Source organism: Zonotrichia albicollis, chromosome 33 (assembly GCF_047830755.1).
Source record: "Zonotrichia albicollis isolate bZonAlb1 chromosome 33, bZonAlb1.hap1, whole genome shotgun sequence".
Taxonomy (NCBI): Eukaryota; Metazoa; Chordata; class Aves; order Passeriformes; family Passerellidae; genus Zonotrichia; species Zonotrichia albicollis.
The window spans coordinates 3721070-3737846 of record NC_133851.1 but is presented as its reverse complement, the minus strand read 5'-3'; the positions used below and the strand labels follow the sequence as shown (position 1 = coordinate 3737846).

Here is a 16777-nt window from a genome sequence, read left to right as displayed (position 1 = left end):
CTCTCGGGTATCGCAGTGGGACCCCCGAGCACCGCACTGGGACCCCCGCTCCCGCTCCCCCCGTGTCCCCCCGGGGGCGGTTCAGAACAGGCCGGCGCCCGGAGCTCGGGGCTGATCCCGGGGCCGGCGGGGACAGGGACGTTTTGGGGTCCTCTCGGCTGGTTCTGGGAGGTCGATGCCCCCAGGGACCCCGACATGAGCGGGGGGCAAAAGGGGCGCCCCGGGGGGGCATGGGCGACCGGGGGTCGTTGTCGGGATGGTGACAAGGAGGGGGTACAGGAATCCATCCCTCCCCTGACAGCTCCCCACACCCCGTGCCTCAGTTTCCTCCTGGTCTCAGCCCCATGTCCCCACCCCTGTTTTCCCCCCCGGAAGGACACACCAACACATCCCATCTCCCATTCATGGGAATCAGCACTTTATTGGGATCTGGGGGGAGCTCGGGGACCCCCCCCGGGTTTTGGGGGCCGGGGATCCCCCGTGACCCCCTCAGTATGTGCGGATCTTCACCTCCCTGGTCTCGGTGATCACGCGCTGGGTGGGCCCTGTCCCTGCCGTGGTGGCCGTGGTCTCCTTGTCCAGGGCATCCCTCAGGCTGCAGGGATGGGGGGTTAGGGGTGGGGGCACCCAGAGGTCCCCTCTCCACACCGGTCGTGTCCCCCCCTCAGTGTCACCCAACAGGTGATGGAGATGGCATGTCCAGTGGGATGGGCTGGGGTGTCCCAACACCCTGGAGATTGTCCCCTCGGGGTGTCCCCCCTGTCCCCTGGCTGTTCCCAAAAATCTTGTAACTGCTGGGACCCGGCCACTGGGACACTTGGGATTCATCCCCTCTGATGTCACCGTTGTCCCCATCCCCAGGCCATCCTGAAGGACAGAGCTGGGATATGTGATCTCCTGGGATCATCCCCTTGGATGTCACTGCTGTCCCCTGGCTGTCCCCAGAATCTTGTAACTGGTGGGACCTGGACACCTCATCACAGGGGTCTCATCTGCTCTGGGTGTCCCCTCCCCATGCCAGGGACAGCACCTGGACACTCAGTTCCTGGCATTATCCCTTTCCATCCCCTTCCCATCCCCTTCCCAGCCCACAGACTCCCCCCTCTGTCTCCATTTCCCCCTCACCTCAATTTCCATCCTTCTGAATTTTCCCCCCGAGCCCTTATATCTGAACTCACACCCAAACTTCCTCACCTGAGCTCTCTGTGCTCACCTTCCCCCAAAACCTGAATTCCCCCCTGTCACCTGAGCCCCTGTACCTGAATGCCCGCTCCACATTCTCCCCCTGTCCCTGAACTCCTCTCTGATTTGAACTCCCACCCCCTGTACCTGCCTTCCTTCCCCTTCTCACCCAAAGCACCCATATCTGAACTATACCCTCAAATTCCCCCCTCACCTGAACTTCTAACACCCCATACCTGGATTCCTTCCCTCTCCATCAAATTCCCCCCCCCGAACCCTCTCCTACCTGAACTTCCCTCTCACCTGAACCTCCCTGAACTCCTCCCCCTCACCTGAACCTTCCCTGACCTGGACTCCCCCCATCACCTGAACTTCCCCTCTCACCTGATCTTGCCCCCCGGCGCTATCTGAATTCCATCCCCCCCAGCTGAACCCCCCGTACCTGATTCCCTCCCCAGTCCCTCCCCCCGCTAACCTGAAATCGTCGCCGCCCTCCAGCAGCCGCCGATATGTCGCGATCTCGGCCTCGAGGCGGTCCTTGAGGCCGAGCAGCTCCCGGTGCTGCTCGTTCTGCCGCTGGAGCTGCGCCCGCACGTCCCGCAGCTCTGCCTCGGCCGCGCTCACCTGGAGCTGCACCTGCGCCAGGTGAGCCCCGGCCCGCGCCTCGGCCTCGGCCAGCGCCGCCTCCAGACCCATGTTCTGCAGGGATTGGGGGTTAATGTGCTTTTGGGGGGGTTCACTTTGATCTGAGCCTCAGCCTCGATCATGGCAGCCTCTAAATCTGTGTTATGGGGTGTTCGTGGCAGAATTGGGGGTTTTGGGGGGAGCCAGAACCCCTAAAATGGGGAGATTGGAGGATCTGTCACCTTGGGCTCAGCCAGTGACTCCAGACCCGCATTCAGGGGAATGTATGGGTTTTGCAGGGGTTCACCCCAAATCCTGGGGGATCACCCTGAGCTTTGGTCAATGCAGACCCCAAACCTGTGTTCTGGGGGGATCAGGGGAAGATTAGGGAGTCTTGTGGGGGTTCACCCTGCCCTGAGCCTCAGCCTCAGGCAGTGCCACCTCCAGCCCCGAGTTCTGGGGGATTTGGAGGGTTTGGGGTCAGGGGGGGATCAAGACCTCAAAAATGGCCTTTGTGTGGCTGGAGTTATGGGTTGGGGATTGGAGGGGTTTTGGGGCTCTGGAGCCATGGATTAAGGGGAGCTAGGTTTTTTGGAGGGGGAGTTGGGAATGTGAGGCTGTGAATTGAGGGATATGGGGGGGTTTCTGGGGGAGTTTGGGGAATTTTGGGGTACCTGGTTGCGCAGGGCCTCAAGGTCGATCTCGAGGGTTTGCAGTGAGCGACGCAGGGCCCCAACAGTGCCTCGTGCCACGTCCAGGTCCTTTGTGCTCTGTGTCACCTCCAGGGTGGTCTCCGTGATCTGGGAGGGAAAGGAGGGGTCTGGGGGGGCCTGGGGACAGCCTTGGGGTCTGGGGGGCAGCAGCCTTGGTCCCACCCCACCACGGACACCCCAAGTCCTGGAGGGGGGGGTGGAGGAGTGAGACCATCCCAAGAAGAGCCAGACTCAGGCATGGAACCCTAATGGGGATCCCACATCGTGGGGGTGCCCTAGGAGGGGCTCCAAACTTGCACCTTGGACAGAGGCCATCCCAAAAGTGTCACCAGGGTTGGACCAGGAACCTCCTGGAGCAGTTCACCCCAGGACTCCCCTTGAAAATGTCACAACTGTCCACCCAGGCCCCCCCTGGGTCTGCCACCCCTCCTCCCCCTGGCTTTGTGAGACTTCTTTGGGGACCTCCCATGCTAGCCTGGGGACACCCCCCAAAAGGGGTTTCCCCTTTTTTGGGACCCCCAGTGGCCCCCCATTGGGGACACCTTATGGAGTGTCATTGGGGACCCTCGGATGTGGACTGGTGGGGGTTTGGGGTCTCCAACTCCCACCCCCTCTGCTTCTCCAGGTGCTCCAAGTCCACTGCTCCCCCGGGATCGTTTTGGAGCTGGTTTTGGGTGAGATTTGAGGTTTTTTAGGGTTCCTTACCTGCTGCCCCCACTGCTTCTCCAGGTCCTCCAAATTTTTCTGGGCCAGGGCATCATACTGAGCCCGCAGCTCTCCCAGGACCTTCCCTAAATCCTGCGACTGCGGAGCGTCCACCTCTACCGTCAGCGCCGACTGCGAGGCCTGCGCCCGCAGGTCCTGCACTTCCTGGAGGAAGCATGGGTCAGTCTGGGGTCCCACAGCCCCTCCCGAGCCCCCCAAGTCCTCTGGACCCACCTGGTCGTGGTCCTTGCGCAGCAGGATCAGCTCCTCGCGCAGGGCCTCGATGTCCCCCTCGAGCTGCAGCCGCGTCATGTTGGTGTCGTCCAGGACCTTGCGCAGCCCAGCGATGTCGCTGTCCACCGACAGGCGGATGGCCAGCTCTGCCTCAAACCTGGGCACGCCACGGGAATGGAGGGCTGGGGTGGGACACGGAGCCGAGCCAGCCTTGTGCCCGTTCGTTACTTTGTCCTTGTCCTTGGCCCTGTTTCTGTCCCTGATGTATCCTTGTTCCCCACCGCCATCATCAGCCCCATTTCCATCCTCAGCCCAACACAGTCTTTTCCTCATCCTCGTTCAATCCCATCATCCTCAGCCCTGTTTCCATCCCCAACACATCCTTCTCCCCATCCCTGTCCCATCATCCTCATCTTCATCCCCATTACCATCCCAATCACATCCCTTTCCCCATCCCTGTCCCATCCCCATCCCATTCCCATCATTCTCATCCTCATCCTCATTTCCTTCTCAGTTTCCCTTCCCATCCTCATCCTCATCTCCGTTTTCAATTCCATCCCCACCCTCATCTCATTTCCATCTCCAGCCCCACCTGACCTCATCCCATCACTGTCTCCATCCATGTTCTTATCCCTGTCTCATCTCCTCTGCCACCTCCACTCATCCTATCTTTATACCTGTCCCCATTCTCATCCTCATCCTTCTCCTTGTCTTCATCCCCGTTTTCATGCCCTGTTCCCAATCTCATTCCTGTCTCATCTTATTCCTCATGCTCATCTCCAGTTCTGTCCCATCCCTGTCTCCATCCATGTTTCCATTCCTGTCCCATCCCAGCTCTCACCTACAGCTGTCCCCATCCCTGTTCTTTTCCCTGTCCCCATCCAGTTTCCCATCCCCATTCCCACTCCTGTTTCCACCTTTGACCTTGTCCTCATCCTGATTTCCATCCTCAGCCCATCCCTGTCCCTGTCCACATCCAGTCTCCATTCCCACTCCTATTTCCACCCTTGTCCTTGTGCACATCCCTGTCCCATCTCCACCCCATTCCAATCCCTGTACCTGCTTCCCACCCATCCCCATTCAGTCTCCATCTCATTCTCATCCTCACTCCCATTGCCACCTCTTCTCCCCGTATTCCTCATCCCCATCTCCATCCATTTCCACCCTATACCCATTCCCACTCCTGTTTCCATGCTGGTCTCCATCCCATCACCCTCACCATCCTTATCCCCATTCCCATCCCCACTGTTTCCAACCTTGTCCTTGTCTTCATCCCCATCTCGTCTCCATCCCCATCCTCATCCCCATCCCCCCTCCGTCTTCCTCCCCATTCCTACTCAATCCCACCCCTATTTCCATCTCCATTCCCACCTTGTTTCCAACTCCATTTTCACCCCATCCCCATTTCCACCCCTATTTCCACCCCATCTCCACCCTCTTTTCCATCATATTCCCACCCCCATTTTCATCCCCATTCCCACTCCATCCTCATTCCCATGTCACCCCTGCCACGTTCCCACCCCCATTACTCCCAGTATTCCCAGTATCCCGCCCTCACTTGACGCGGAAGTCGTCGGCCGCCAGCCGAGCGTTGTCAATCTGCAGCACGGTGCGTGCATTCTCCACCGTGCTCTCCAGGATCTGGGATGGGGACACGAGGACACCCGTGGGTACAGGGGACACACGGACATGGGGGCACACGGGCGCAGATATGGGGACATGCAGGGACAGATGGACACGTGGGCATGGGGACATGGACACAAGGGGACACGGGGAAATGGGCACTCGTGGGAGGGGGGCATGGGGAGACACGTGGACGTGGGGGTGCACGGATGGGGCATGTGTGGAGGGACACACGGACATGAGGGGACACGGGTGGACACACACAGACACGGAGACACAGGTGAACACATGGGTATGGGGGGGACAGGTGAGTGGGACACATGGACACGCCGACACAGGGACACACACAGGGACACACACAGGGACACACACAGGGACGCAGGGACACAGGGACACAGGGACACAGGGACACGTGTCACCGCCGCCGTGGCAGGATGACTTCCCCGGCCCCCCTTCCCTGCCGGGCCTCGCCCCGGAAAAGCTGCGATAGCCCAGCGTGGGGGCGGGGCGGGGGTGCCCAGGTGTGTGTGGGGGAGGGGGGTGCCGGTCACCTTGAGGAGGCTCCAGGAGGGGCTTTGGGGAGACGGGGGGGGTTTAATTTACCCAAAAATCGGGGTAAGAATGGAGGGGGGGCTCCTTCGACACTGCCCCGCCGCGGTGGCCTTGGTCACGTCCCTTTGCTCCCCCTGTGGGGAGAAAACCCCCCCCCGAGCCCCCCACCCGCGGGACTTACAGACCTCCCCCAAGCCCCCCTATGCCCTCCCACAGAAACAAAGTTCAGCTCTTTCCCTCCCCCTCCCCCTCCCCAGTTAATGTTTAACCCCAACCCCCCCCGCGCCCCCACCTTGTCCCGTAGCTCCTCTATCAGCTCCCACTGGGGGCTCCAGTCGTGGGCGCTGGGTCCCTTTTTGGCCATAAACTCCCGGATCTGGGTCTCCAGGCGCCGGTTCTCCCGCTCCAGTCTCCGCACCTGCTCCAGGTACGTGGCCAGGCGGTCGTTGAGGTCCTGCATCGCCTCCTTCTCGTTGGCCACGGTCCCGGAGCCCCCCAGGAGGACGCTGCCCCCCAGGCCGGCCCCATAACCGGCCCCATAGCCGGCCCCAAAGGCGCCCCCGGCGCTGCTCAGGGTGCGGCTGACGGAGATCCGGGACCCCGCGCCCCCCGCCCCCGCGTACACGCTGGCGGCGCTGCCCAGGGGCGCGAAGCGGCGGCCGGGGGCGATCCCGGCGGTCCCCAGGGTCCCGATGCCGCCGGAGCGGACGGAGCTGGAATAGACGGTGCGGCGGGAGAAGCTCATGGGGTCGGCGGCACGACGGCGGGAGCCTGAGACTGGCACGGACGGACGCACGGATGGAATTCCGGGCGGGAATTCTGGCCGGGATTTATAGCCAGGAGCGGCCCCACGGCACCTCCCCACGGCCTCGCTCCCGGGAAGGGAAGGTGCGGCTGGAGCCGGCCCAGGGCTTTGTTCCTGCGGGGACTGGCCCCAAAACCTGAGCAGTGGGGTGTGAGGGAAAATAATCAGCCCCAAAACTCGTGGGATGTGAGGCAGAGGTTTGGGAGTCTGACCCAGAACTGGGAAAGGGAATCAACCCCAAAACTTGTGGGGTGCGGGGTGGGTGGAAAGGGGTATGACCCAGAAGTGTGGGGTGGGGGGCAGAGGGAAAGAAATCAGAACTGTTAGGATGAGGGTTGGAGGGATGGATGTCTGACCCAGAACTCGTGGTGTGTGTTCAGAATGATGGGATCGACCCCATAACTGTGGGATGGGGGACAAAGGAATAGGACTTGGCCCCAGAACTGTGGGATGTGGGGCAGGGTCAGCCCCACACATTTTCGGGTCACCATAGCCAGCCCCATCTGATCACCCTACTGATCTTTGCACTGCTGCAGCCCCTGCCTGATCTGAGACCCCCTCTTTTACCCTATTCCTGTCCTGTTTTGCTCAGTTTTCCCCATTTTGCCCCATTTTGTCCTATTTTGTCCTGTTCATATCCCATTCACTAATTTTTGCCCACTTTTGAGCCACCCCTGCCTTTCTTTATGTCATTTTTGTCTTTTTCTCCATTTTACTCCATTTATGCAAAACCTTCCCATTTTGCTGTTCTGCCTCATTTTGCTGTTTTACCCCATTCCTGTCCCATTTTACTATTTTTGCCCTATTTTGTAATTTTAGCCCATTCTTGTTCCACTTTAACCCTTTTTGTGTGATCTTGCCCTGTTTTATCCCATTCATGTCCCACTTACCCCTTTTTGCCCGATTTTGCCCCATCTCTGTCCAGTTTTGCTGGTTTCCCCCCATTTTTTAGCCGTTTCTGCCCATTTCATCCTTCCCCTTTTTCTCCCATTTTCCTTTTCACCCACGTTTTCCTCTGCTTTGCCCCAATCCTTCCCCTTCCATTCCCTTCGTTTTGCCCCATTCCTGCCCAATTTTTCCCCATTTTCCCCCACTTATGCCAAATTTTATGCTGCTCTGTCCTTTCTCCCCCTTTTTGCCCCCTTTCCCTTCTTTTTTCTCCATTTTCCCCGCCGTGCCAGACCCGGGGGTCCCGCCCGGGGTCAAGGGCCCTCGTCCCTCTTTGGGGACCCCCTGGGAGCCCCTGAAGGGCGCGGGGCAGGGGCGGGGGTGTCGGGGCTGCTCCCACCCTGGGCCTTATCGGGAACATTCCGGGCGTTCCGCGTGGGTGACGTGTCCCACCCGAGTCCCCCCTCCCGCTTGCCCCCGTGTCCCGCGGTCCCCAAATGTCCCCCGTGTCCCTGTGAGCCCCCGGTGTCCCCGCACGTCCCCCCGGTGTGTCCCTCCCGTGTCACCCGGTGTCCCCCAGCGTCCACTCCTCGCGTCCTCCCGTGTTCCCCCGAGTCCCCCCCACGCCCATAAGGTCCCCCATCCCCCCGTGTCCCTCCGTGCCTCAGTGTCCCCATCTGATGGGGAGGGGGGGGGGCCGTCAAGGGCTTAGGGGGTCCCCACTGCTCCTTGGGTGGTCTTGGGGGTCTGGGGCAGTGTCCTGCAGGGTCTGGGGCCCACCCTACCCCCCCTCCCAGGGTTATCTCTGGAAATTCCTTCCTGATAAGACGGGTGGGATTTAGGGAGGGAGCTGGAGGTGGTGGGAGCCTCTGGGGGGGCGGAGGGGGGAGCAGATCGTGTCCCCTCCCGGCTGTCACAGGTCTGGGGGGGCTTGAGACCCTCCCTGTGGGGCTGGGCTGCTCAGAGCTATTGACATCCCCCGGTGGAATCTGGATGGATAAGGGAGGGAAGGGAGGGAAGGGAGGGAGGAAGGGAGGAAGGAAGGAAGGAAGGAAGGAAGGAAGGAAGGAAGGAAGGAAGGAAGGAAGGAAGGAAGGAAGGAAGGAAGCTCCCTCTAGATCCCAGTGCAGGATCCCAAACCCGTGGGTGCCGCCCTCCCAGTGCCCAGCGTGTGCCGCCCTCGTGCCGGGCAAGTCTGGGCTGGAGACACCACTGCACACACTGGCACCTGTCAGACCCACCTGCACACACCTGAACTCACATCCATCCATCCATCCATCCATCCATCCATCCATCCATCCATCCATCCATCCATCCCATGCCCTTTTGGGGATGTTTTCCCTGTTTTGCTGCTGAGTTTGGCACTGGGGACAGGCCCTAGTGAGGCCTGGGGACAGGATTGGGGCTAGATTTGGAGTGATGTGACTGGAGTCCCATGTTGTGATTTGGGGACAGGGGCTGGGGTCAGGGGTTGGGGGAATAGTTTGGGGTCACATATTGGGGATGTGGTGCTGGGCATGCAGACTGGGGGACACAGGGTGGTGACATTGGTCTGGAGCCCCAGACTGGGGGACAAGCTGGGGACATGGGATTGGGTCAGGGGTTGGGGGCTGAGACTGGGGGGATCCGGACGGGGGTTGGGGGTCGGGGGCCCAAACTGGGTGACAGGACTTGGTGCCATGGAGTCAGGGACTCAGATCAGGAGACTCAGGTGTGAGGACACGGTGGGGAAGGGCTGGGGACACTCCCGAGGGAGTGCCTGTGGATCTCCTAGTTCGGGAGGGGGCGCGGAGGCGGGTGTGGAGCTCAGGGGTCGCATTTTGGGGTAAGCCCACCACCGCGTACCCTCCCGTCCCGATGCCGGTGGATCCCGGTGATCCCGCCAATCGCACGTCCCGAAGGGGTTAAAGCTCCGGTCCCTCCCCCCGCTTCTCCTCCCCCGGCTCTGGGGTAAACCCGAGAACCAACCCGGGAACCAAACCGGGAAGGCGCCCGGAACCCGCCCGGCCGCTCCGCCCGGCCCGGCCCGTCCTGCCCCGACCCGTCCGGCCGGTCCTGCCGGGGCGGCCGCCGGAGCCTCCCTGCCCCGAGCGCGGCCTTCGGCCTCGTCCTCCTCAGCCGTCTCCAACCTGCTCCAGCCGTCCTCATCATCCTGAGCGTCTTCAGCCTCTTCCAGTCGTCCTCGTCCTTCTCAGCTGAGGACCTTCTCCAACCCTCTTCCAAACTTGCACCAACCTCCTCATCCTCCTTCTACCCTTCTCCATCCTCCCTGCAGCCTCCTCATCCCCCTCAGCCTCCTCCAACCCACTTTCCAACCTCTTTCCAAACTCCCTCCTATCTCCTTCCCCAACTTCCAACCTCCTCCCAGTCTTCTCCACCTTCCCCATCCTCCAGCCGCCCTCCTCCTTTGGCACCTCCCGAGCCCTTGGCAGGCTCTCTCCAGCCTCTCTTCGCACTCTCCCCTCTCAGATGTCGGTCTCCATCCCCCGGCAGCCGCTGCGGAGCAGCTCGGCCGTTCCGGGCCGCTCCTTCTCGTCCCGCTCCTTCACGGCGGCTCCGGCGCTGAGGATGAGCACGGCGCCGGCTCTCGGCCCTTACGGGGGGCTCCGGGGCGGCTCCGGGGGGCTCGGGGGACCCTCGTGGGTGCCGGGCGGGGGCATCACGGCCGTCACCATCAACCGGAGTCTCCTGACGCCGCTGGACGTGGCCGTGGATCCCGAGCTGCAGGAGCTGCGCCGGGAGGAGAAGGAGCAGATCAAGACCCTCAATGATAAATTCGCCGCCTTCATCGACAAGGTGGGGCTGGGGGGACCCCGAGGAGGGGTGGGACCACCCTGGGGACTGGCTTCTGGGACCTCTTGGGGCACCTGGGACATCTTGGGACACCTTGAGACCACCTTGGGACCTCCTGAACATCTTTGGGGACTTCTGTACCCTTGGGGACTTGAGACCTTCTCTGGGACCCCCTGGGTCTCAGATGGGATGTCCCAAGCACCTTTGGGGCCCTCCTGAGACCCCTGGGGACACTGAGAAGCCCTTCTGGGTGCCCTTCAGGGACCCTCTGGATCAGCTGGGACCTCCTGAGCACCTCTGGGGACTTTCTGAGACCCTCAGAGACATTGACACCCCCTTTTGGGGACACACTGAACCCCTCCTGAGTTACCTAAGGACACTCAGCTTGCTCCAGGACCCCAAATCTCTCCCCTGCCCTCCCTTCCACTCCGTGTCCCCCTCCAGCCCAGCCCATTCCCTCGGGGGTGATTTGGGGGTAATTTTGGGGTTCTGATTCCCTTTCCCCCCAGGTATGAATTGGGAGTGGAGGTGTTTTTGGGGTGATTTTGAGGTATGGGAGTGCCGCAGATCCTGCTTTCACTCAAGTGGGATTTTGGGGTGCAGGGGTGATTTTTGGGGTAATTTTGGGGTGTGGAGTGATTTTGAGGTGATTCTGGGGAGTGGCATTGCCCCTGAGCCCCTTTCCTCCAGCTGTGATTTGGGGGTGGAGGTGGCTTTGGGGTGATTTTGAGGTTATGGGAGTGCCGCTGATCCTGCTTTCCCCTAGGTGTGATTTTGGCTGGTTTTGGGGTGCTGTTCCCTGTCCGCAGGTGCGGTTCCTGGAGCAGCAGAACAAACTCCTGGAGACCAAGTGGGGGCTCCTGCGGGCGCAGCCCCCTCCCCGCAGCAGCCTGGGGGGGCTCCTCGAGGGCTACGCGGGGACCCTGCGGCGGCAGCTGGAGGCGCTGGGGCAGGAGCGGCAGCGGCTGCGTGCAGAGCTCGGCCACGTCCGCGGGCTGGTCGAGGAGTTCAAGGCCAAGTCAGTGTCCCCAAATGTCCCCTAAATCTCCCGGGTACCTCCATGTCTCCCCAGACCCCCCCACAGCCCCCCAATGCCACCCTGTAGCCCCTCAATGCCACCCTGTAGCCCCTCAATGCCACCTTGTGCCTGCTGATGCCGCCCAGGCCACGCCTGCAGCCTCCTGGAGGAATTCAAGGGCACATCTGTGTCCCCGAGTGTTCCCCCTCATATCCCTGTGTCCCCACCCTGTGTGCCCTCACCCCCATGTCCCTTCATCCCCGTGTCCCCCTGTCCCCATGGCCCTTGATGCCCTCACCATGTCCCTGGGGCTCTGTGTATCCTCATGTCCCCACATCCCCAGTCTACGTCCTCTCTATGTCCCCACATCCTCCCATCACCTTGTCCCTTTGTCCCTCTGTCCCTACTTCCCCATGTCCTCCCATCTCCTTGTGTCCCCATGTTCCCATGTCACCCATCCTCATTTCTCTCCCTGTCCCAATGTCCCCATAGACCCATGCCCCCCCGTCACCATGTCCCCTCCCTACTGTCTCCATATCCCTGTCCCCATGTCACCCCATGCCCATTTCTCCATGTGCCCCTGTCCCCCTGCCCAGGTATGAGGAGGAGATCAACCACCGCACAGAGAAGGAGAACGAGTTTGTCCTGCTCAAAAAGGTGGGGGAGCCCCGACACTGAGGGGGGACCCCGACATGGGGGGAGTCCCTGAGACCAAGGGGTTGCTGTGGGGGTCCCTGGGAGTGCTGGAACAGGGGGTGACAGGGGTGTTCCCGCAGGACGTGGATGAAGCCTATATGTCCAAGGTGGAGCTGGAATCACGCCTGGAGAGCCTCACGGACGAGATAAACTTCCTGCGGCAGCTCTATGAGGAGGTTTGGGGGTGCCTGGGATTTGGGGTGCCTGGATTTGAGGGGTGCCCCCCTGCTAAAGGCGTGCCCCGTGTGCGCAGGAGCTGCAGGAGCTGCGGGCGCAGGTGTCGGACACGGCCGTGGTGGTGTCCATGGACAACAGCCGCCAGCTGGACATGGCCGGGGTCCTGGCGGACGTGCGGGCGCAGTATGAGGACATCGCCGGCCGCAGCCGTGCTGAGGCTGAAGGCCTCTACCAGGTCAAGGTCAGGAGAGCACACCCCTGCTGCTGCCCAAGCCTTCATCTTCCTCCTCCTTCTCCTCTTCCTCCTCTTCCTTGTTCCCCAAACCTTCTTCCTCCTCCTTGCTTACCACTAATCCTCCTCCTCTCTGCCTGCTCCCCAAACCTTCATCTTCCTCTTCTTTTCTCCCTAAAACTTCCTCTTCCTATTCCACACCCTGAGCCTTCATCCTCCTCCCTGCCCCATCCTCTCTTATTCCTACTTTTCCTCCCTGCCCTGAGCTTTCCTCCTCCCTGCTTCTCAAGTCTTCATCCTCTTCCTTGCTCCCCAATCCTACTCCGAGTTCTCAAGCCTTCATCCTCCTCCCTCCCTGCCCCATCCCCCTCCTCCCTGTGCCTCAATCCTTCTTCCTCCTTGTCACCTCCTCCATGTTCCCTGAGCCTTCCTCTTCCTCCTTGCTGCATCTTCCTCATTCTCCCTGCCCCATCCTCCTCCTCCTCCTTCCTGCTTCCTGAAACATCTTTCTCTTCCTCCTCCTCCCTGCCCCAAATCCTTCCTCCTCCTTCTCCTCCTCCTTTTCCTCCTCCTCATCTTCCTTCTCCTCATCCTCCTCATCCTCCTCATCTTCCTCCCTGCCCTGGAGGGAGCAGCTGCTGCGTGGGAGAAATTCTGGCTGGAGACCCAACCGGAGCTGCCACATCCCAGCCTGAAGTGTTCCCCCTGGCGTGGGCTCACCCCAGTGCCGGGGAGCCACGGGGCAGGGAGGGGCCCCCATCTCCATTCCTGGTGCAGATCCCAGTGCCAGAATTTCCCAGGCTCTTTCATCCTCCGTTTTGGGATGCTGGTGCAGAGTGGGGGCCTGATCTCACTGGGATCCCAGATTGAAGCCCAGCCAGACCCACCACATCCCGATGAGAGCTGCCATATCCCAGCTGGACCAACCCTCCCAGCAGCGCTGCATCCCGGCTCTTTCCTCTGAATTTTTGGGGTGCTGGTAGAAAAATTAAGCTCCCCCCTCCCCATCCCACCAAGACCCTGACTCCAAACCGGACCCATGGCATCCCAGCTGGAGCATCCCTCCTGGCGTGGCCACATCCCAGCTCTCTCCACCCTGGTTTTGGTGTGCTGGGGAACAGAGGGGTCCCCTCATCTCTATCCCTTGAGATCCCAGATCCCAGTTGGAACATCCTTCTTCATACAGGCAAATCCCAGGTCTTCCATCCCAAATTTTGGGGTGCTGGGGGAAAAGAGGGGTCCCTACAATCTCCATTCCCCCAGGATCTTGATTCCAAATCCAGCTGGACCCCCCAAATTCCAACTGAAGCTACCACATCCCTGTCAGGGCATCCCTCCTGCCTCCACTGCATCCCAGCTCTTCCATCCCAGTTTTTTTGGGTGCTGGTGAAAAACGGGGATCCCCCCATCTCCATCCCTCCAAGATCGCAGCCCCAAAGCCATCCAGACCTACCACATCCCACCCTGGACTATCCCTCCAAGTTTGGCCACATCCCAGCTTTTTCCTACCAGTTTTGGGGCGCTGGTGGGTTTGGGGGATGCCCACATTGCCACCCCCCCCTGTCTGGTGTCTCCAGTACGAAGAGCTGAAGACAGCAGCTGGGAAGCAGGGGGACGACCTGCGCCAGACGCGCGGCCAGATCCAGGAGCTGAACCGGCGCATCCAGCGGATCCAGGCAGAGATTGAGGCTCTGAAAAACCAGGTTTGGGGTCCAACTTGGATGGAAATTTGGAAGCATACGGCCTGCCCCTCCCCCACACATCCCCCAGCACCCCCTGGGAACCCCCACACTGGATTTCTGAGGATCCCTTGGGATGTCATCTGGGAAACGGGAGGAGAGAGCGATGGTCAGAGACGTGGGGGATTTTGGGGACTGGGAATACTGGTGGGAAAAGGGGGGTGAGGCATAGTGGGATGTGAGGGATACTGGAGGGTGAGGCATACTGGGACACAGGAACACTGGACCACAGAGGATGACAGGACATGGAATGCTGGGACACTGGGTATACTTGGACATGGGGACACTGAGGGGGCAAGGGACATTGGGATACTGGGGATTTTGGGTGATGGGGACACTGGCCGGGGGGGATGCTGGGCTCAGCGTCCTGTCCTGCAGCGCTCTGGGCTGGAGGCGGCCGTGGCCGAGGCTGAGGAGCGCGGGGAGCTGGCACTGAGGGACGCCCGGGCCAAGCTGACCGACCTGGAGGGGGCCCTGACCCAGGCCAAGCAGGACCTGGCCCGGCAGCTCCGGGAGTACCAGGAGCTCATGAATGTCAAGCTGGCCCTGGACATCGAGATTGCGACATACAGGAAGCTGCTGGAGGGCGAGGAGAGCAGGTGGGAAGCCCCAGTCCCAAATCCCAGATCCCAGATCCCATGGGCATCCCACATCCCATAACCCACTGCATCCCACATCCCATAACCTCTGGGCATCCATATCTCACACCTGGTGTCCCATGTTCCATCCCATATCCCATGGGCATCCCCTTTACCGCACCCTTCATCCTGGATACCATGAACATTCTGTGCTCCATGTCCCGTATCCTGCGAGGACCCCACAGTCCAGGGGCATCCCATGTTCCATATCCCATACTACATGGACATCCCATATCCCACATCCCATATCCTGTGGCTGTCCCATGTCACATGGACATCCCATATCCCATGTCCCTTACCCTGTGGGTATCCCATATCCCATGGACATTGCATGTCCCATCTCTCACATCCTATGAACATCCCAAATCTCCCCCTCCTGACCATGTCCCTTATTCCTCTCCCCCCAAAACCACTCAGTTTGGGGGATCCCCCTCCCACCCCCTGCACTTTGGCCATGTCCCTTAAATAAACCCCCCCATCACTGCTCCTCTTCAGGGGAAAGTTTTGGGGGACAACCTTTCCTGCCCCCAGATTTCCCCCCAGGCCATGTCCTTTATCCCCCACCCCATCACTGATCCTATTTGGGGGACTCCCCAGGCTGGAGGCTGCTGTGCAGAACCTGAGCATCCACACCAAGCCTTCGGGGTACCTGGGTGAGTTTGGGGGTCCCCAGAACCCCCCGATTTTGGGTGCCCCCCCCGTGCCCCTCCTCACAGCTGCTCCCTCTTCCTCACAGGTGGACTCGGGGGAGGTTTTGGGGGGGGATTTGGGGGGGCCTTTGGGGGGGCCGTGGTCAGCTCAGGGTACTCGGTGCCGCCCCCGCCCCCCGAGAGCACGGCCCCCCTCAAATCCCGGGCCATCGTCATCAAGAAGATCGAGACCCGCGACGGGAAGCTCGTGTCCGAGTCCTCCGACGTCCTGGAAAGCTGAAGCGCCTTTCCTGGGGAGCCCCCAGGCCTTGGCTTGGCCGGCTGAGCTGAGCCCCCCTCTTTCCTGAGCAAACCCAAATCCTGACCTGCTGAGCCCCCCCTGGGCCCCACTTTCTGGGGCGTCCCCCATGCCCACACAAACCGAAGCCCCCCTTTCCCAGGGGGCTCCTCCACATTCCCTGCCCCCCCCTAGGGTGTCCTCCTAAGTCCTGGCCGAGCGAACCCCCTTTCCCGAGGGGGGGTCTCCATGTCCGGCCCAGCTGAGCCCTCCCCCTTTCCTGGGGGTCCCTCCTGTCCAGCCCGGCTGAGACCCCTGGGCCTCCCCCTCTCAGGGTGCTCCCCCATATCCTCCCAAGCTGAACCCCCTTTTCCGAGGTGGGGGGGAGGGTCCCCCATGCCCTGACATTCTGAGCCCCCCCCCAGGTCCCTTCTTTCCTGCCCAATCCAGGCTACCTGATTCCCCTTTCCTGGGGGGTCCTGTCCATGTTCTGGGGGGATCTTTGGTGGGGGGTCCCCCTTGTCCAGGCCAGCTGAGCCCATTCCCTTCCTGGGGGGGGTCCCTCCGTTCCTGTGGGGGTCCCCCATGTCCTGACCTGCTGAGCCCTGCCCTTGGTGTGTCCCCCCTCCATGCTGGCCCTCTTGTTGGGGGTCCCCAGCTCCCCACAGGACACCAGGCACCCTCTGCTGATGACCTGAGCCAGTACCAGTGCCAGTCTCCCCCGGGGGGCTCCAACCCCCCATTGTCCCCTCTGGGACGGGGGATGGCAACTGGGGGGTCTGGGCCTCCCTCCCTGTTCTGCTTGCTGCTGGAATAAAACCTGGGAAATTCGGGAGTGTTGATAACTGAGGGGGGTGGGCTGTGGGGCAGGGCTCATCCCAGGCTGCCTGGGGCGTTTTGGGGTGCCAGGACGATATTGGGGTGCTTAGATCAATCTGAGTGTGGTGGGATCCATATCTCGGGGTGCCTGGTGTTGTTTTGGGGTTCCCAAGACGTTCTTGGGGGACTGGGAGAAGTCTTGGTGTTGCCAGATAACTTTTGAGGTCTCTGGGTCTGTTTGGGGGTTCTAGAATCTGTTTTAGAGTGCCAGGACCCATCTGTGGCTGCCAGGACCAATATTGGGGTGGCCGGCTCCCTTCCTGGGGTGCCAGGACCAGTTTTGGGGTGCCAGGACCCATCCCAAGGCGCCAATACCTATTTGGGGTTGCCAGGATCTATCTTGGGGTGCCCG

At 61.1% G+C, this 16777-nt stretch overlaps 2 protein-coding genes across 6 annotated transcripts; one reads left to right on the top strand and one right to left on the bottom strand.

Moving 5' to 3' along the window:
• Positions 1–391: 391 nt before the first annotated feature.
• On the bottom strand, positions 392–6378 carry KRT18 (keratin 18). Its single transcript, XM_074530673.1, has 7 exons — positions 5926–6378; positions 5017–5099; positions 3459–3615; positions 3225–3389; positions 2481–2606; positions 1658–1881; positions 392–595 (listed from the first exon to the last, which is right to left on the bottom strand). Exons 1-7 carry the CDS (start codon positions 6376–6378, stop codon positions 490–492), a joined length of 1314 nt encoding a protein of 437 aa, XP_074386774.1. The 3' UTR covers positions 392–489.
• Positions 1663–16377, top strand: LOC102068412 (keratin, type II cytoskeletal 8-like). Of its 5 annotated transcripts, XM_074530655.1 has the most exons (11): positions 1663–1827; positions 3249–3677; positions 9796–10122; positions 10929–11137; positions 11734–11794; positions 11914–12009; positions 12087–12251; positions 13820–13945; positions 14360–14580; positions 15217–15272; positions 15356–16377. In XM_074530655.1, exons 2-11 carry the CDS (start codon positions 3633–3635, stop codon positions 15547–15549), a joined length of 1500 nt encoding a protein of 499 aa, XP_074386756.1. In that variant the 5' UTR covers positions 1663–1827; positions 3249–3632; the 3' UTR covers positions 15550–16377. The 5 variants fall into 5 exon arrangements, with proteins under 5 accessions (XP_074386756.1, XP_074386757.1, XP_074386758.1 ...); XM_074530656.1 differs by lacking the exons at positions 1663–1827; positions 3249–3677 and adding an exon at positions 5919–6060; XM_074530657.1 differs by lacking the exons at positions 1663–1827; positions 3249–3677 and adding an exon at positions 5937–6060 and having other exon boundaries at positions 9820–10122.
• Positions 16378–16777: the final 400 nt, after the last annotated feature.